General features: G+C 40.4%; 1 protein-coding gene across 1 annotated transcript; it reads left to right on the forward strand.

Annotated features, from left to right (window-relative positions):
* The first annotated feature begins 1,442 nt into the window (after positions 1–1,442).
* LOC139077075 (elongation factor G, mitochondrial-like) lies at positions 1,443–15,439 on the forward strand. Its single transcript, XM_070582965.1, is given in 8 exon segments — positions 1,443–1,790; positions 2,700–2,852; positions 3,729–3,861; positions 4,552–4,756; positions 7,307–7,423; positions 9,508–9,658; positions 13,633–13,790; positions 14,146–15,439. Coding segments are annotated over 8 exon segments (1,392 nt in total). The 5' UTR covers positions 1,443–1,457; the 3' UTR covers positions 14,288–15,439.
* The last annotated feature ends 5,573 nt before the right edge of the window (positions 15,440–21,012 follow it).

Raw genomic sequence — 21,012 nt, forward strand, 5'->3', positions numbered from 1 at the left:
AGGATAGTTTCAATGTATCTTTATTCTTATACATTTATAAAGTGACTGGATTAAAAGAATATGCAAATGTTTTGGATGATACCATATATGTGTATTTTGCCATTGTAAAACTTAACAGAGGTACCATATAATGTGTACACATAAGAATTTAGCTAGAGACTTCTTGGTTTTTTGTCTTTTAGTTTCCTCTGTGGAGAAAATAGTTGATCCCTTTGGTTAAAAGTGATTAATAAAAATAAGATATAATTTGTATAATAATTACGGAAAAATATGAAAATATACACACATAGAAGATAATGAGTATGAATTTTTCCTCAAGGAAACTGTTAAAGTGGTAATTTCAGTGTAATAGATGTACTGTTTTATATGTACTATTAAATAATTATATCTTAAAATTTTATTACCATTTACATAATTATGTGTTTATATATTTTAAACAAATACATATAAAGGCTTCTAAGACAATCTTCGAAAGTCTATAAATGAAAAAGTTTATTTAATGGTATATTCAGTGTTAACGGATTTATTCATCAAAGAAGCTTAATCTTTTTTTGTAAATTAATATATGGATGATATACAAAAAGTAAATTCGAAATTCATTACTGAGTCTCTGGTTTTACTTGTCCCTTGTAATTTACTCTGATTTCTATTTATTCGATCTCGTTCATTCCACAAATATCATTGAGCACCTAGCCCACGCAGGGCGACACAGCGATCCACAGCCCAGTCACTGTTCTCACGGCATTGACCTCACTGGGAAAGGAGACAGCGCTCAGGTGTGTGAGACGTCTGGTCTGAGAAGCGCTCTGCAGAGCGAAGCCGCACGAGAAGAGCGACGGGGAGGAGCTCGCGGGCGCGGAAGAGCCGGGCCTGGAGCACCCCGTTGAGCGGCCGCCTGCACGGAGGGAAAGCGCGGGCAGGAGCGGCCGGGCGGGGCAGGGGGCAGGGGGCAGGGGGCCGGGGCGGGAGAGGCGGGCTGGCGCGCGGCCCCGACCCCCGGCGAGGGGTTAAGGCACGCGCTGCCAGGAGACGGCGCGCTCACAGCGACTGAGTGCGGCACCGGCTGCGGTTTATGAGATGAAGACGACTGCAGAAGACGGTGCTGGGAGGGAGATCAGACGCTTCGTTTCGGACAGAGTAAGTTCGCGATGCCTCCAAGTGGAATCGTCAAGGAGGCTGTCTTCCATATGAACTGGCCCTAAAACGCCTAACACCGAAGAACGACGGAACGTTCGAGATGAGAAAAAGCACTTGTAATTGATAGTTCAGTCATCATTTTTCCACATTCTTTTCAGGTCGTGTCCTGTAGATAAGTATTTTTTCATATCTGTGATGGTAGCATAGATGACAACTGCTCTTTTTGTCACTTAAATTCTGTTAAAAAACGTTTCTCCAGGTTGCTACAGTTGGCACCACATCCCAAAAGGCTGCAGCGCTCTGGGAGCGTGCAAGGCTGGATGAGCTCGGTGAAGCGACTGCAGCTCCTCTTCCTCGTCGGCAGAGGGCGCCCGGGCAGCGGAGGGCGCTGCTCGGCCCTGAGATCCGGGAGCTCCTCCCTCTTTCCCTTCGTCCCTCCGCGCTCGCGTCCTTCGCCCCGGAAGTGCTCTTCAGGCGCTGCTGGCCGGCGTGACTTTGAAGGTCTCCCGCCGCGGTGCCGGTTGCTGAGCATCCCGGAGCCGCGGGCCCTGCGCGCCCGTTCTGCGCCGGCCATGAGGCTGCTGGGGACGGCCGCGGCCCTGGGGCGCGGGCTCCCGCGGGTCCCCGCCGCGCTGGGCTGGCAGGGGAGGCAGGTAGAGTGCCCGGGGAGCGGGGCCGAGCCCGGACTGTCCCCTGGCCGCGTGGCCCTCGGAGCGGCCCGGGCCCCTCTCCCTGTCCGTGCCGGCCGCGGGGCGCGCCCGGGGGGCTGGCGTCGGGTGGCGGTGGCCCGCTGTGCCCGGGCCTGGCGCGCGCGGCTCGCAGGCTTCCCTGGGTTTACTCTGGAGGCGCCCGGCGCCAGGGTTCCCATTAGTTTTACCCGCCGCTTCCAAGTTGTGCTTCCCTCTGCCCACAAGTGACCGCAGTGCACTTGGATGTGCAGCCCTGTGGGCAGTGGTTTACATTGTGTCTTAATTCCATAAAATGCAGGATTCTGCCCTGTCCCCCCCGCCCCGCCCCGAGTAAAATAAAGTTTAAAAAAAAGGCGTTAACTTTGTGTAGAAGGAATTGGAAACCTTTTGTGGGCTGCGTTAGAGCTGTCGGTACCACCGCGTGAAGCACGGAAGTCCTCGGACGGCCTTGCCAGCTGTGAACGAGACTAAGGGGGAAGGGGAAACAGCAGAACTTAAGATGAAAACTCTAGTTCCTGGTAAAGTAGTTGTTAGGATCTATCTTTCTGATTTTATTATCCCCAGTGTATACTTTCAAACCTATAACATTTGATAAAAGTAGTTGTCCCCTTTTAATTAATTACATAATTAATGCGAGCATCTTTTTCTGATTGGTTGATTATGTATTTGTTTTCAGGCTGTGTCTTCTCTGCTCTCCCCTGCAGCCTTCCCTTTGGTTGCGGGAGTTGCGGTGGAGACGTGCCCTCTTTTGCCTTTCCAAGCTGTGTCGTATGGTGTTTTGTGTCCGTTGAGTTTCTCTGGAGGAGCGATGTCCGCTGAACCCATGCTCTCTCTTAGAAAAGGTGCACTGAATTGATCTCTCTTACTTTTCAGGTTAATTGGAAGGTCTGCCGATGGTGTTCATCAGGGGTGATTCCCAACGAGAAAATACGAAATATTGGAATCTCAGCTCACACTGATTCTGGGAAAACCACATTGACAGCACGGGTGCTTTAGTACACCGGCAGGATTGCAAAGATGCATGAGGTGTGTGGTTGTGGTGGGCTCCAGAGTAGTTAGAGCTTGGTTTTACTTGTTTTGTAGTTAATGGTTTGATAAACTTCACAAAACTTGAAAGGTTAAAAGAATGGTAACCGTGGATCTCTAGTCAGTCATATCACACAGAGGATTGCTCAAGTTGGCCTGAAATGTTGCTCTCAGGAATCCGTCTAGACCATCACTGTGGGTATCCTGAGTAGATTGTCTTTTAAGAATGTTGTCAATATGATGTACCCTTCAACAGCCATTAAAATAGTATATACATAATTTTTAATGTTATTTAGAGATGTTTATAATGTTAAGTGGAAAAAATGGTTTTAAATAATATATAGTATGAGCTTGAGTTAAATACATATAGCAGAAAAAAATTTTTTTAAATCTTGAAACTCTCTTGAAGAAATTATTATATCATTGAGTGACTTAACTTTCCATTTAAAAATATTTCTTCAGATAAAAGATCGTCTTGTTAAATCATACGCTTTAAAAGCTGAATCCTTCCCACCTGGGCCTCAGACTCTACATGCAGCAGAGCAGGGCAGAACCCGTTCTCTGAACATCTGCTCCTGGACTAACACGAGGCCGGAGGGCAGGAGCGGGGCAGAGGGAGCAACAATGGCTCTCAGACCAGGTGATTGCTCTGTGGGAGCCCTTGCTGGGAGCAGCAGTGAAAAGAGGGTTAGACAGTTCACAGAGGGTAAAACCTATTACCAGTTTTCTATTTCAAGAGATGATCTGGTTTGGTGATTAGGCTTCTTTGGAAATTGCCCAGTTAACCATCTGTGTTCTAGTTCCACCTCAGTAAAGACTTCTTTCCTTCTTGGAATATAGGGACAGAGAAATCTGAATCACTGTGCTTGTGTTTAGGTGAAAGGTAAAGATGGCGTTGGTGCTGTCATGGATTCCATGGAACTAGAGAGACAAAGAGGAATCACTGTTCAGTCAGCGGCCACCTATACCGTGTGGAAGGATGTCAACATCAACATTATAGATACTCCTGGTAAGCTGAGTTCTTGGTTTTGTTGCAGCTTATTTTGGCAAAAGCCCATTTAGTTCTTTTCTATTCTATGACCCAGCTCATTGTTGAGTATCAAATAATACTCTAAAGTGTGACTGTGAATTTCCTATTAGAGAAATCTGACTTGGGACCTAGAGCATTTCGTCCTTATGTAGTTTCCTTGAAAAATAGTGCAAATAATTTGTGAGTGGGAAGGTTCTCACGTTTTATGTGTTGTAGCTGATCCAAAGGTGCCCATGTCCTGGTATCTTTTTGAAGTGATTTGGGGCTCTGGACCTTATGCTGGGTGAATGGTATGAGTGATTTAAGAAATCCACATTCTAGGGGCCGGCCCCGTGGCCAAGTGGTTAAGTTCGCATGCTCCCCTTCAGCAGCCTGGGATTTTGCCGGTTTGAATCCTGGGCGTGGACATGGCACCGCTCATAGGGCCATGCCGAGGCGGCATCCCACATGCCACAACTAGAAGGACCCACAACTAGAATATATATACAACTATGTACTGGGGGGCGTTGGGGAGAAAGAGGAAAAATAGAATCTTTAAAAAAGAAAAAAGAAATCCACATTCTAATTAGAAGACTTATGTCGTGAAAGATAAAAAACTTTTAATTTTGCATGTTATAAAAAAATCAGACCGCTCTTTAAGACTCTCCCACACTTCTTTGTCTCATTTAGGGCACGTGGACTTCACAATAGAAGTTGAAAGGGCCCTGAGAGTGTTGGATGGTGCAGTCCTTGTTCTCTGTGCTGTCGGAGGGGTGCAGTGCCAGACCATGACTGTTAATCGTCAGATGAAGCGCTACAATGTTCCATTCCTAACTTTCATTAACAAACTGGACCGCGTGGGCTCCAACCCAGCCAGGGCCCTACAGCAAATGAGGTACCGAGCCTGAGAAAGGACAGGGGTTGTGACCATCTGGATAACAAACCTTACCTCCAGAAGTACGATTGATTCAGTGTCACTGGAAAAAGAAATTTATTTATGTGAGTGACTTATCTTAGTAAGTGGAACACTGAGGTCAGTAGTTTGATTTGTGTTGTGATCTCATCAACTGCCTTCTCTGTAAAATGGTGAAAATATGACTTAAATTGTAGGGTTGTTGAAGGTGAATTCAGAAGACAATCTGGCAATTACTGTTTTGCTATAGTTAGAAAAGTCATAATCTAGAGTAGATTTTAAAAGTTTGTTAGAGCTGTTGACATGATTCCGACTCCTAGTGACACAGCAGAGTGGTGTCTTTCTGCGCCGTCCTCTCACCGTATGGCGCTACGTCAGAAGTATTCCGCTGCTATTCACAGGGTTTTCATGGCCACTTTTTCTGGAACTGGGTGACCAGGCTCTTCTTCGCAGTCTGTCTAGTCTGGAAGCTCCACTGAAACCTGCCCACCATGGGTGACCCTGCTGGTGTTTGAATTCCTGGTGGCAGAGCTTTCAGCATCACGGCGACATGCAGCCACCACAGTATGACAACCAACAGAGGGCTGGTGTGGTTCCCTAATGGGGAAACGAACTCAGGCTGCATGGTGAGAGCGCCAGATCTTACCACTGACCACCAGGCCTGGCTAGATCCTAAAAGTACTTGCATTTACTGAGACAAACCTAAAAGATCATCTTCAACTAATTTTAATTAATGCCCTTAGGTAGTCTGCTCTCTTCCCTTGCTCTCATGTGGTAACATATTTGCTGAGACACAGTAGCACTTCTTTCTGTGCCAGATGTTACCCAGTGGTATTTGTGGCATTTTACATTTTGCACAATACTGTGTGTGTCACATAGCCTTGAGAAGAGTCCACGTTTCGCTCTTCACCCTTTGTAACTGTGTAAATGGAGCTGTAGCGTTCCCACTCAGCTTTCCCATGGCAGAGCTGATTGATGGGTGTAGGCAGTCGGGTTCGTGGTAGTGGAGAGACTGAGTGATGTGTCCAGTGCCAGGAGGGATGGTGCTGAGGACCTTTGTATCGCTGTGTGCACTCAGATGGAAGTGAGCTATTTGGGAACATGAGAATGAAATTTTTCTTTATTGGATGTTTGTCATATTTTCTTGGTAAAATAGAACGTTTTCACTTTTTTGCCTTTATTACTTATATTTTACTTGTGCTTGGCAGTAGTGGACTCTTCCCAAGTCTTTTTCTGAATTCCAGGAAAATTTTCTGTTAGCGTTTATTTTTCTACTTTGGTTCTTTAGTCTACTCTCTTTTTTTTTTTTTTTTTTGAGGAAGATTATTCCTGAGCTCACATCTGCCGCCAGTCCTCCTCATTTTGCACAGGAAGACTGGCCCTGAGCTAACTCCCGTGCCCATCTTCCTCTACTTTGTGTGTGGGACACCTACCACAGCATGGCGTGCCAAGTGGTGCCATGGGTTCCGAACCGGTGAACCCCAGGCCGCCGAAGCGGAATGTGTGTGCTTAACTGCTGCACCCTGGGCTGACCCCTACTCTCTTTAATCTGTTTTCCCATTTTGTAACTCTCATTAAACAGATTTTGAAACTCCTGAATCTCGCCTTCTTAACTTTTCTGCCATACTTTCTGTCTCCTTCTCATTTTGCACTGGGTTACAAGAGAATTCTTGAGGTCAGTCTTCCAGCTTACTACTCTGATATTCATCTGCATCCCTTCTCTTGTTTAGCCTGTAGTTTTCTTTTTAATTTCAGCAATTATATAGTTAATTTCCATAAACTTTCTCTTTTACTGCAACATCTTTGTTAATAGAGGTAATTACTTCTCATCTTTACACTTTATTTTCTTATAGTAACTCTCTCTTTGGACGTTAGTTCTATTTCTTGAACTCATGCCTCTTTTTCAAGCTATTGGTTTCCTTCGAATATTTGGTGATTGTTAGTTATCTATCCATAGTTACAAATGGGGGCCTAAAGTCTAGACTGGATGTTGGTAGCTGGAGCCCATTCCTTCTTGAGGGAGAAGCCCTGCTGGTGAGTGTGGCTTCTGTTCAGTGGTTGGCCTGAGTCGGGATACGGGCTGGTGACGAGTGTCTGCCTTTAGCACCTACTCTGAGAGTCTTCCCCTAAGAACTTCCTCTTCAGATGGCAGTACTCGGCTTCACGAGAGTCGGCTGATCCGAGAATGAGGCGTGGGCACAGTTATCCCACCATCTTCAGATTTCCTGGCTGACTACCCATTGACCTGTTCCTCCCCCTTCGGTTTCTGATCCAGGCTATTCTGGGGATCTGATGGCAAAACACTTACTTTAGAGTTCTTTTTGTTGCCTAAATAGGGTTGTGGCTTCCTGAGCACGAAGAGTTTGGTTGTCAGTCTGTCCCTGACTGCCGTATGTCTTCCAGTCTGACCTGCTGGTGACACCCCTCACTGTCCCACCTCATCTGCCATAGATTTCTTTTTATATTTATTTTGTCATTTCAGAGACATTTGGGGTGAAGAAAGAGGTAAACGTATGTATTTTTATTTTTCAGGTCTAAGCTAAGTCATAATGCAGCGTTTGTGCAGATGCCCATTGGTTTGGAGAGCGATTTTAAAGGGATTATAGATCTTATTGAGGAGCGAGCCATCTATTTTGATGGAGACTTTGGGTAAGTATTAAAAATATATTAAAATCTTACATTTTAAAAAGTATGAAAGAGAAGGAAAAGAATGAGTTCTTTAAACGCAGAGTAAACATCTTTTTGAAATGAGGCTGGGAGAATATCCTTTAAGCTGATTCTGTTCCAATGCCTTTAATCCTGGTTTCTTCCTGTTTTGCTTAGTATTCATTCCAAGGGAGCATAGGTTAAGTTTTCGCTAATGGATTTCTATCACATTGTGCCCTGCCTGGTGTGGTGGAAGGAGGCCTTCAGCTTGGGCTAGGAATGCAATCTCTCTTTTTCAACTGATTTATTTATTCGTTCATTCATTCTGCAAACTTTTTTGGAGCAGCTGCTATGTCTTGGGTCTTGTGACAAAAACTATGAAGAAAATAGGGATCATAAATATTTTCTCTGCCTATTTCATGAGATTACAAAGATAAAAAGATTAATATGTAAAGGCGGTTAAAAATTGCACAGGTGTGGTTTGGGTAATATAAGAAGCAAATTGGTAACTTTTTGACATGGAATTTGGTCCATCAGTCCACTTTTGAGTGGCCTTTGCATACAAAGCACTATAATTGCCCAGTGGTTATCAAACCACAGCATTCAGAAAAATCCCCTGGAGAGCTTGTTAACGCACATGTTCCTGGATCTTCCTTCGGAGATTCTGATTCAGTACATCTAGGGTGGGGCCTGGAATCTGCGTTTCTGGAAAGCCCCCAGGTGATGCTGATGTTGCAAGTCTGCAGACCGCACTTTGAGTGGCACTAATCTAGACAGTGTGGGGAGTGGTAAATGACCCTTTGTTCTGAGGAGTGGCCCCAAGGGCCTGGCACTTTCTCCAAAGGTACTTCTTGAGGGATTTCCTTCCTCTGCTATGGAACTGGGATTGCTGGTCCTGCAGGTGGGTGATAGGGCCTATGATCAATTAGCTGTAGAGTTTATCTCATCTTGTAGTCAGGGAAAAGATGGAGGCTGTCCAGCGGATGAGGCATTTCTCTCACTTTTCGTGTGACAGCAACAAAGTTTGTCTGTCCTTCCTTAGAATGTAAGGCCCAAGAGGACACGGATTTTTGTCAGGCTTATTCCTTCATGTCCCTAGCCCCAGAACAACCTGGTACGTAACAGGGACTCAAAACATGTTGGTAGGTAAAGGATTAAATCCACTTCCCCAGAATTACCAGGGCACACGTTTCTGTCTTCTAAAGTGAAGGCTTGTCAACTTTGTTGTGCATCAGAACCCCAGGTGGAACCTCTTAATATACCTACCCCTGCTCAGCGCTGGCCCGCCGGGCATGTGTATATTCTGATGTGAAACGCTAAGGGTCAGGGAGCTTGCGGGAAGGAAGGAATTAAGCTCTAAAAGCTGTGAAGAGCATTCTTTAGGATAATAATTATTTTCTGATCATTTGCAATTGGCTTCTTTTACTTTTTTTGATTTAGAAATGTGTTTTCTGAAAAGCTTATTATTTTTTGACATTAAGTTCCATTTTTAAAGAAATACTTTGAAAACTGTCAGACTATTGTTTCTAAGTGTCAGGTGTATCCATTTCTTGGTTGTGTATGTTTTATTTGTGACTCTTAGCTATTCGGCCCCTAGAGGAATGAAGCATTGGGATCAAAGTTGAAGAGTCTGCGTATTTAGTAACCTTTTTTTTTTTTTTTTACTGCAAAATGGGTTAGTCTGTGTTAAAAATTATGTGATTGGTTTGTTATTAATGGAAAGCAATGGAGTCGGGTCTCTAAATCTGCTTGTTAGAGACCATGATGTTCTGATTCATTTGGGCAATAAATTTTCAGGTGCTCACATGGGCTTTGGGGTCAGACTGGTTTCGAATCCTGCCGCTTCCATTCACTAGCAGGACACCCTTGAGCGGTTTGCTCTGGCTGTGTCAGTGAAGTATTTTGCCCACTGTTTTGTCTGAACTTTAAAGCCGTATGTTAATCTTATTTGCCATTATACTGCAAATATATCAGAGCTCTTTCTCATCTGAAAAAATATTTTAGCCATTGGTTTATCTTTTTCATGGGTGCTTTATGTGTTTAATCGAATATCCTCAAAGTACCAAAATAAACGTTTCTTTTCTTAGTCAAGTTGTTCGATACGGAGAAATTCCGGCAGAATTCAGAGCAGCAGCAGCTGACCGCCGGCAGGAGCTGATTGAGTGTGTTGCTAATTCAGACGAGCAGCTTGGTGAGATGTTCCTGGAAGAAAAAATCCCCTCTGTTTCTGATTTAAAGGCAGGTGCTGTCGAACTGGGCCTTAAGTTGACAAAGCACGAGGTGGGGGGTCTGGTTTGCAGCGAGGAGATGTGATGCTTTCTGATGGGCTTATTCATGGAATGTGAGTAAACTTATTTAACATGATTGCTTTCTTCAAAAAGTACTCGAGGGCTAGCCGTGTGGCCTAGTGGTTAAGTTCATTGTGCTCTGCTTTGGCTTCCCGGGTTTGGATCCCAGGGCAGACCTACACCACTTGTCAGCCATGCAAGTGTGTAAAGTGGAGGAAGACTGGCTCAGGGCCAGTCTTCTCAAGCAAAAAAAAGAGGAGGGTTGGCAACAGATGTTAGCTCAGGGCGAATCTTCCTCAGGAAAAAAATAATACTTGACATGGTCTCGTACTCGTTTTTTTTAAGTAATGAGTTATGTAATATTTTTAAATGGAAAAGGAGTCATAGTTTGTTCTAGAAAAAAAGATACTTAAATAGCTAACCTCTTGGGTATGTCCTTATTAGAAAGAAAGAAGATATGTAGAGAAATGTTACAGCAATAAGAGAGGTTAAGAGACAAGGCTGCTAAGTGTTTGCTGACTGCATGTTGGTACTTACACTGTTGTACTGTTTGGAAGGCTGTATAGAGTCTTTCACTTCATTGCTCAACTCTTTACAAATAAAGAGAAGATCCCTGCCTAAGACTGGTAGCCATTTTTTGATTATATGTTTCTGCATAGAAGATAACAAATGACCAATAAGCACATGAAAAGATTCTTAAGATTGTGAACCATGAGGGAAAGCAAATCAAAACCACAATGAGATACTGCTTCATCCATTAGGATGGCTATTATTTCAAAAAAACAAAAAAGCAGATAATAGGTGTTGGCAAGGATGTGGGGAAATTGGAACCCTTGTGCATTGCTGATGGGAATGTAAAATGATATAACTGCTGTAGAAAACAGTATGGCAGTTCCTCAAAAAACTAAACAGAACTACTGTATGATCCAGCAATTGCACTTGTGTATACCCAGAAGAGCTGAAAACAGGGACTCACACGTACTTGTCCACCAGTTTTGATAGCAGCACTATCCACAGTAGCCAGGAGGGGGAAATGACCCAAATGTCCGCCAATGGATTAATGGATAAGCAAAATTGGTATACACATACAATGAAATATTATTGAGCCTTTAAAAAGGAATAAGATTGTGATACATACTATGTGAATGAACCTTGAAGACATTATGCTAAGTGAAATAAGCTAGACACAAAAGAACAAATATTTGATTCCACGTATATGAGGTACACAGAACAGTCAAATTCCTAGAGACAGAAAGTAGAATAGTGCTAATCAGGGGCTGGGGAGGGGCCGAAGGGGGAGTTTACTGGGGACAGAGTTCCAATTTGGGATAATGAAAAAGGTGTGGAAATGGATAGTGGTAATGGTAAGATAGCAATGTGAATGTACATAATGCCACTGAACCGTAAACTTAAAAATGGTTAAAATGGTAAATTTTATTTTTTGGACATTTTATCATTATAAAAAAATGACTGATATTCATTTTGTCTAACCACTTCATGCACTTAGCAGAAATCACGTAAGTAATTATTGTGTGTAAAACATTGCACTCATGGAGTTTCCAGGTCAGATGCCCAAGGAAAGAACTGTTGAAGCTGAGGATGCTTACTAATATATCTCATAACTTAGTCCTTTACCGCTCACAAAGCTCACCACCTCAGTTCTCTGATGAGTAGGGAACACAGTGTAGGAAGGGATAGGTCTGGCCATAAATAAAGTCAAGTATTGTGTCCTGGGAACCACAATAGAGTTAGGTTTTTATCTATTGAACAGAATGTGGAAGATCCCCACGACCACGCCCAGGTTTGTTGACTAGGAGGACTCGCAGGACTCAGGACATAGTCACACTCAAGGCTGTGATTTCTTACAGAGAGAGGACATACAGCAGAATCAGCACAGGGAATAGGCACGTGAAGTGAAGTCCAGAAGAAACCGTGTGTAAGCTTCCACGAGTTCTCTCGCAGTGTAGTCACGTAGGCGTGCTTGACTCCTCCAGCAGCAAGTTGTGCCTGCGCCTGTGAAATATCTACCAGGGAAGCTTCTCAGAAACTCGGTGCCTAAGGTTTTATTGGGGGCTGGTCACATGACACCCTCTACCTGGCATGCACCAATTCCTGGACTCCCAGAGGGAAAGCAGGTGTTTAGCATATACCACATTGTACAAACAGTCTTGGCCCGGTGAACCAGTCTTAGCACTTCTGGGAATGCTGGGCACCCTCCTGAAATCCTGGTTCCCAGACACCAGCCAGGGGCCAACCTTGCAAGCAGGCCATTCTAAGGATAGCACTTCCAGTCCTGCTGTGTTTACTGTTTTCTGCACAGGATGCGTGGGTAACTTTAGTTTCTGTATTGTTGGATATATTATTATTAGAGACAGTGGAAGTCAACAAAGTGTTTCTTAAGAAAACAAGGGAAAATTTTGGAAAAGTACAGCTTTTGTTAGGCTGGTATAGGAATAGTTTTTCTATTTATCTACCACTCTCATTTGTTTCTCTATCCAATGGATGTAAAGTAAGCATGGTAAGATTCTTATATGCCCCTACTTGCGTATAAGGGAGGGGTGGAAGGTCAAGGATGTGACCATGTGGCCTGGGTAGCCTCGGTGGTTAGTGACCTAGCCATTTTTGGTTCCTAGCAATGGCAAAATCAAGTTGCTAAGGTAGTTTCAAATAGTAATTGTTTTTTTGCCGTGCATGTTTTCCCCTGTTCTGCTCTGTTTTATCATGCTAGCTGTTATCTTACTTTTCATTTTCGTGATGTTTAAAAATTTTGGTTATAAATATTTTTCTTTAAACTTTTTGAGGGTAGTTTTTTTTTTTTCATGAGGACTGACAAATAACTGTATGCTGGCTCCGTATTTCTGCAGAGGTAGGTTGTGGCCACAGCACTGCCCTTGGCCTCTTTCAGCTGCAAGAGCTGACGCTCCACTGCTGACGCTTGGAGACCTCCTGGGCCATTCGGGCACCTGGGGATGCAGCCTGAGGCCCACTGATAGGGCTTGCACTAAAGCCTGGTGTTCGTTATTGTAGAGCCTCTTACTCTCATTGCCCTTTATGATGAGTGATCCGTACCGCTGGACTTCCTGTATGTATGTTCTTTTAAAAAATAAATAAATAAACAATCAAGTGTTTTCTAAGGTATGCCTTTTTTTGGTAAGGAAGGTTGGCCCTGAGCTAACGTCTGTTGCCAATCTTTCTCTTTTTTTTCCTCCCCAAAACCCCAGTACGTAGTAGTATATTCTAGTTGTAAGTCCTTCTAATTCTTCTATGTGGGATGCCACCACAGCATGGCTTGATGAGTGGTGTGTAGGTCCCTGCTGGGGATCCAAACTGGTGAACCCTGGGCTGCCAAAGTGGAGGGTGCGAACTTAACCACTGCCCCTCCAGGCCGGCCCCAAGTGTTTTTAATAGATGATACTTTCATATGGTTTAAAATTTTTTAAAGTATACAAAGATATACAGTAAAAAATCTCCCACCTGTCTCCCCTCTGCTCAGTTCTCTGCCCCTCCCTAAAGCAGGTTACTGGTAAATGGTTTCTGTTGTATCTTTCCAGAGATTTTTTTTTGCATATGTATAACTTTTCCCTCTATTTTGTGCAATTGTTAGCATACTGTTCACACTCTTCTGTGTATGTGTCTATTTTCTATGTGTATGTATCTTTTTTTGCCAAATTGAAAATTAGTGACATTCCAAGAATGTTGAAAGCCGTTGTACAGTACGTAGCTTCCAAGCCCTGAAAAAGGAACTGATTTTGTTTCTTTTTCTTTGTATTTTGACCTTAAGTTATAGAGAACCTGATGCTAGTCTCCGCTAGAGCCAGTACTCCAGAGAGTATCAATGCATTTCATTCATTTGTTGGTTTATAATTGATCTGAAACAAAAAATGTAATTTTTAAGATTAATCATTAAATTTTTTTCTGTTGCAGCTTGCAATCCGAAGAGCTACTCTAAATAGGTCCTTTACTCCTGTCTTTTTGGGAAGTGCCTTGAAGAACAAAGGCGTCCAGCCTCTCTTAGATGCTGTTTTAGAGTATCTACCGAATCCATCTGAAGTCCCGAATTATGCTCTTCTTCATCAGGAGGAGTAAGTCTTGCAAACTGACTCCTAGTTTCTGCAGAAATACGTTAACACTTACGCAATATGATAGCAATGGTTCCTTTAAGAAACAGACTTTTTTAAGCACGCATTGATTATTTTTCTTTCCTGTCTCTACCAGATAATTTCTGTATTTTTTAGTCTGCTCTGGTCCTGTCACCATGTTGTAACTAAGCCCAAGGAAGTTATTCTTACTGATCTCTTTCAAAGAAATTTCATTTATGTGAGGTCAGAAACGTTTAACACACGTGCATTTTCTTAGCTAATACTCTGATGAAATAAACTGATATAAAAGAAGTATTAAATATTGCATCTCATAGATTTATGTTTCTTTTATTTTAAGTGATTCAAAAGAAAAAACCAAAATCTTAATGAACTCCAAAAGAGACAGTTCTCACCCATTCGTAGGCCTGGCTTTTAAACTGGAGGTAAGTTGCTTTCTAATGTATTTAACTGCTGTAGGTAGAGATTTTCTTTTCTTTTAGGTTTTTATTCCTATTATAAATTGACTCATAAAAGATTTGGTTACAGGGTTCTCTGCTATAAAGTTACTCTTTTTTCCCCCTTTTGATACTGACTCTTTAGAAGGAAGTTACTATGCACAGCCACAGTTAAGGGGTGGGGCATCAGCTCCCCCTCCTGGAAGGAGCAGCATCTACATTAACTTACTTGGGATTCTTCTATATGGGAGAGTTGTCTCTTCACCCCCGTTTATGTGTTTATTCAGTCATTAGTTTATATCAGTATGGATTCATGGATATTTATTTGTAGTTTGAGTTGTAATCCAGTAGTATGTCACTTATTCTGTTGCCCAGCTTTGGCCAGTGGAGCTCTTTCCGTTGGCTCCTGTGTCTTTTTGACGTTCTTCAATGTTTTGCTTTTTTGAATACTTCCTTACTTTGTGGCATTACATGGCCCAAGCCCTAGAATCAGCCATTTCTCTAGGAGCCCTGATTCCTTTTAATCAAGAATAGTATTAGGAACCAAGATTTGAGCATGGAGTGTGCTTTTTGTTGGGATATTGTTGCTTCTGGTCCTAATATTTTAAGTGGGGAAAAATGATGGATAAGTTAGAAGTGTGAAGAGTGGTTATTTCTGGGATGGAATTTTATTTGGGGACTTTTTCCTAGTTTTTATTTTTAAATTTTTACAATCTACTTCTTATTACTTCTAAAATGAGAAAATAATTTTAAATTCAAAAGTAGAAATAACTGTGCAGTGACAATTTTATGCATAAAGCTTTTAAAAATAGGTATTTAGGAATGCTTTCTTAGCATCCCAGAATAGTGATTATTCAGTTTAAAGTATGGAATGTTTTAATATTTAATGGTTTGTATTGCCAGATTGCTTTCATACTCTCAGAATTAATGTACTAGGTTATTTCAATGAGTCTTGTTCAAATTGAGTATTATTTATTAAAAATCAGTACTGATTTCATACATGAAAATGGCATTTTAATATTTCATCTTGCCTTAATTCCTAATGATAGAGAATATTTTTTCATATACTGTTTGTGCAGTTGCATTTCCTTTTTTGTAATTGTTTCTTTATTTCTTTTGTCTTTCCTTTTTTAAAATTAGAGTCAAAGTGTTTTACTTATTGGTATGAGCTTTCCCTAATAAAGTTCTCTTTTAAAACAATTAGCGGTTTAAAATTTATATAATCAAATATATGTCTTTATCTTGAGTCATTCTCTCATTTTTAACTGCAGAAGCCCTGCTCTTTGAATATATTTTGTAAATATTTCTTTAGTTTCCTCTGCTTTGTTTATTGGTTGTTAAACCGGCTGGAATTTGTTTTGCTGTGTGCTGTGAGGTAGGGTCTAAGTGGATCTCCTCTGCCTCCAAAGAGAAGACCCATTGTCTCGTTACCAGGTTTTGAACAACGTTACACTTTTCCATTGATTGTCATGTTTTTTTAATCATTATTGACAAATGAATTAAACATTTTAGATTTTTAACTATGCTCTATGGACTGTTCGGTCTAATTGGTGCTAGTTCCATACTTTTTAAGTTTTGGAGTATTTAATTTTTTTAAATATTAGTCAGGGTTAGTTTCTTCTCATTGCCATAGTTTTTAAAGTTTCTATTTTTAACCATTTTTCTAAGTAGATTTTAAATCACTTATCAAATGTTTATATATTCCTCTTGGGATTTTGGTTGCTATTGTGTTAAACCCATAAATTAATGTGGGAAAAATTGGTAACTTTTAAATATATATCTAATTGATTAGTGTTACTGTTCAGGAGGAATTGATTCTTGAATACTCATTTTATATTCAGTCACTTCACAGAACTCTTACTTAGATAGCTTTCCAGGTGATTATCAAAGGGTTTTTTAGATGTATAGTACAATCTTACCATTTCTAATGATGTTTTTGTTGTCTTTCCAATAATTATACCTTATTTTTGTGTCTTATTTTATTAAACTGAACTTATGAAATAATATTAGAAGGCAAAAGCATACTTCCTAATTATATAAATAATTAAAATTTTCTTTTAATAACTTTTATTTTGGAGGAAACAGAAGTAGTATCTTGGATTGTGATACCAAAAAGAATAACAACAACCATTTAACTTATCTTATTCAAAGCTAGTATTAAGGTAGTTTATGACAAACCAAAACATGTATATAAGATGTACTACTAAGATTGATAGGAAATATTTGGAGGTAGTGTGAAGTTCTCCTAAGTTTGATTACTTTTATTATTATTTATTTGATTGAGGTCGCTTTGGTTTATAACATTGTATAAATTTCAGGTACACATCATTATATTTTAATTTCTATGTAGAGTGCATTGAGTTCACCACCAAAAGTGTAGTTTCTCTCTGTCGCCATACACGTGTGCCCCTTTACCCCTTTTGCCCCCCCAGCCCTCTACCACCTGCTGCTCTGGTAACCACCACTTTGTTCTCCTTATCTGTGTGTTTATCTTCCACATAGGAGTGAAGTCATATGGTAATTGTCTTTCTCTGTGTGACTTATTTTGCTTAGCATAATACTCTCAAGATCCATCAGTGTTGTCACAAATGGCACTATTTCATCTTTTTTTATGGCTGAGTAGTATTCCATTGTGTATATATACATATACCACATCTTCTTTATCTGTTTATCCATTGATGGGCACTTAGGGTGCTTCCAAATCTTGGCTATTGTGAGTAATGCTACAGTGAACATAGAGGTGCATATATCTTTTCAAATTAGTGTTTTCATGTTCTTTAGATAAATACCCAGAAGTGGAATAGCTAGATCATATGGTATTTTCTATTTATAATTTTCTGAGTAATCTCCATACTGTTTTCCGTAGTGGCTGCACCAATTTACATTCCCACCAGCAGTGTATGAGGATTCCTTTTCCTATACATCCTCTTCAACACTTATTTCTTGTCTTTTTAATAACAGCCATTCTTACAGGTGTGAGGTGATATCTCATTGTCGTTTTGATTACCTTTCCCTAATAGTTAATGATGTTGAACATCTTTTCATGTGCCTGTTGGCCATCTGTTTATCTTCTTTGGAAAAATGTCTGTTCTTATCCTCTGCCCACATTTTGATTGGGTTGTTCATTTTTTTGATGTTGAGTTAAATGTTTTTTGATGTATTTTGGATATTAACCCTTTATCAGATATATGATTTGCAAATATTTTCTCCCAGTTGGTGAGTTGTCTTCATTTTCTTGATGGTTTCCTTGCCATGCAGAAGCTTTTTGGTTTGAAGGACTCCCATTCATTTATTTTTTCTTTTGTTTCCCTTGCCTGAGTAGACATGATATTCAAAAAGATGCTGCTAAGACTTATGTCAAAGTGTACTACCTATGTTTCCTTCTAGGAGTTTTATGGTTTCAGGCCTTACATTTAAGTCTTTAATCCATTTTGAGTTAATTTTTGTGTATGGTGTAAGATAATGGTCTATTTTCATTCTTTTTCACGTGGCTGTCCAGTTTTCCCAACACCGTCTGTTGAAGTGACTTCCCTTTCTGCATTGTATGTTCTTGGCTCCTTTGTCAGAGATCCGTTGTCCATAGATGTGTGAATTTATTTCTGGGCTCTCAGTTGTGTTCCATTGATCTGTGTGTCTGCTTTTCTGCCAGTACCATGCTGTTTTGATTACTATAGCTTTGTAGTATATTTTGAAATCAGGGAGTGTGATACCTCCAGCTTTGTTCTTTTTATCAGGATTCCTTTGGCTGTTTGGGGTCTTTTGTTGTTCCACATATATTTTAGGATTCTTTGTTTTATTTCAGTGAAAAATGTCCTTGGGATTTTGATAAGGATTGCATTGAATCTGTAGATTGCTTTAGGTGATATAGACATTTCAACTATGTTAATTCTTCCAATCCGTGAGCACGGAATAGCTTTCCATTTCTGTATGTCTTTTTCAGTTTCTTTCAATAACGTCTTATGTTTTCAGTGTATAGGTCTTTCACCTCCTTGGTTAAATTTATTCCTAGGTATTTTCTTCTTTTTGTTTCAATTGTAAATGGAATTGTATTCTTAATTTCTCTTTCTGCTAGTTCATTGTTCGTGTATAGAAATGAGACTGATTTTTAAATGTTGATTTTGTACACTGCAAGTTTACTGTACTTGTTAATTATTTCTAATAGTTTTTTGGTGAATTCGTTAAGGTTTTCTATATATAGAATCATGTTATCTGCAAATAGTGGCAGTTTTACTTCTCCCTTTCCAATTTGGATCCCTCTTCTTTTTCTTGCTTAATTGCTCTGGCTAGCACTTCTAATAGTATGTTGAGTAAGAGTGATGAAAATGGGCATCCTTTTTGGGTTCCTGTTCTTCGAGGGATGGCTTTCAGTTTTTCGCCATTGAGTATGGGTTGGCTGTGGGTTTATCATAAATGGATGTTGAATCTCGTCAAGTGCTTTTTCTGTATCTATTGAGATGATCATGTGATTTTTATTCCTCTTTTTGTTATTGTGGTGAATCACATTGATTGATTTGTGGATGCTGAGCCATCCATGTGCCTGGAATAAATCCCACTTGATCGTGGTGTATGAGCCTTTTAATGTATTGTTGTATTTGATTTGCTAATATTTTGTTGAGAATTTTTGCATCTATGTTCATCAGTAATATTGGCCTGTAATTTCCTTTTTTGTGTTGCCCTTGTCTGGTTTTGGTTTCAGGGTAATATTGGCCTTGTAAAATGAGTTAGGAAGCATCCCGTCCTCTTCATCTTTTTGGAAGTCTTTGAGAAGGATAGGTCTTAAGTCTTCTTTGAATGTTTAGTTGAATTCACCAGAGAAGCCCTGTGGTCCTGAAGTTTTGTTTTGTGGGAGGTTCTTCATTACTTCTTCAATCTCTTTATTTGTGATTGGTCTATTCAGATTCTCTATTTCTCCTTGATTCAGCTTTGGGAAGTTGTAAGAGTCTTAAGAATTTATCCATTTCTTATATGTTATCCAGTTTGTTAGTGTATATCATGTATAATGTATATCATGTATATCATGGTGCATAGCTTTTGATGGTATTCTTATAATCCTTTGTATTTCTTTGGTATCTGCTGTAATTTCTCCTCTTTCATTTAAATATATATTTAAATAAAATATTTAAAACTGATTTTATTTATTTGTGCCTTCTCTCTCTTTGTAATTTTTTTGTTGGGGAAATTGGCCCTGAGCTAACATCTGTGCCAATCTTCCTCTATTTTGTATGTTAGTTGCCACCACAGCATGGCTTCATGAGCAGTGTGTAGGTCTGTGCCCAGGTTCCAAACCTGCGAACCATGGGCCCCTAAAGCATAGCTCGTAAACTTAACCACTACACCACCAGGCCAGCCCATGAGCCTTCTCTCTTTTTTTCTTAGTCTGGCTAAGGGTTTGTCAATTTTGTTTATCTTTTCAAAGAATCAGCTCTCAGTGTCATTGATCCTTTCTATTGTCTTTTTAGTCTCTATTTCATTTATTTCCACTCTGATTTTTATTATTTCCCTCCTTCAACTGACTTTGGGTTTTGTTTGTTCTTCTTTTTCTAGTTCTTTTAGGTATAGTGTTAGATTGTTTATTTGAGATTTTTCTTGTTGCTTGAGGTAGGCCTGTATTGCTATTTAGTTCCCTCCTGGTACCACTTTTCTGCATCCCATAAGCTTTGCTATGTTGTGTTTTCATTTTCTTTTGTTTCCAGGTATTTTTTGACTTCTCCTTTTATTTGTTCATTGATCCAATAGTTGTTCAGTACATGTTTAGTCTACACATATTTGTGACTTTTTCAGCTTTCTTATTGTAGTTCATTTCTAGTTTCATAGCATTGTGATCAGAAAAGATGCCTGATATGATGTCAGGTGTCTTAAATTTATTGAGGCTTGTTTTGCTTCCCAATGTATGGTCCGTCTTTGAGAATGTTCTTTGTGCCCTTGAGAAGAATGTATATTCTGCTGCTTTGAGATGGAATGTTCTGTATACATCCATGAAGTCCATCTGGCCTAGCATTTTGTTTAAGGCTAGTGTTCCTTGTTGACCTTCTGTCTGGATGATCTGTCCATTGTGTAAGTGGGGTGTTGAAGTCCCCTACTATTATTGTCTTGCTGTCAGGACAGGGTATTCTTGGCTGACAGTTTTTATCTTTCAATATTTTGAATATATCATTCCACTCTGTCCTGGCCTGTAGAGTTTCTGCTGAGAAATCTGCTGATAGCCTGATGTGGGTTCCTTCGTATGCTATTTTCTCTGGCTGCTCTTAATATTCCTCCTTTGTTGTTGACTTTTGGCAGTTTTAATGTAAAGTGCCTTGAAGAAGGTCTTTTTGCATTGAGATAAGTAGGGGTTCTATTAGCTTTATGGACTTGTATATCCAGTTCGTTCCTCAGTTTTGGGAAGTTCTCAGCTGTTATTTCTTTGAATAAGCTCTCTGCTCCTTTCTCCCACTCTTCCCCTTCTGGGATACCCATTGTCCTTATGTTGCTTTTCCTGAGTTGGATATTTCTCCATTTTCTTCATTTTTAAAAAATCTTAGTTCTTTCTCCTCTTCCACCTGAATCATTTCTAGATCTGTCTTCAAGCTTGCGAATCCCTTCTTCCATATGGTCTGCTCTATTTCCAATGCTTTCTAGTTTTTTTCATCTCATTAATTGTGTTCTTTATCTCCAGAATTTCTGGGGGTTTTTAGTTTCAGTCTCTTTGGTGGAGTGCTCCTTCTGTTTGATTTTATTCCTGAGCTCATTGAACTGTGTTTCTGAGTTTTCTTGTAACTCAGTGAGTTTCT

This window comes from Equus przewalskii, chromosome 18 (genome assembly GCF_037783145.1).
Source record: "Equus przewalskii isolate Varuska chromosome 18, EquPr2, whole genome shotgun sequence".
NCBI classification, from domain to species: Eukaryota; Metazoa; Chordata; class Mammalia; order Perissodactyla; family Equidae; genus Equus; species Equus przewalskii.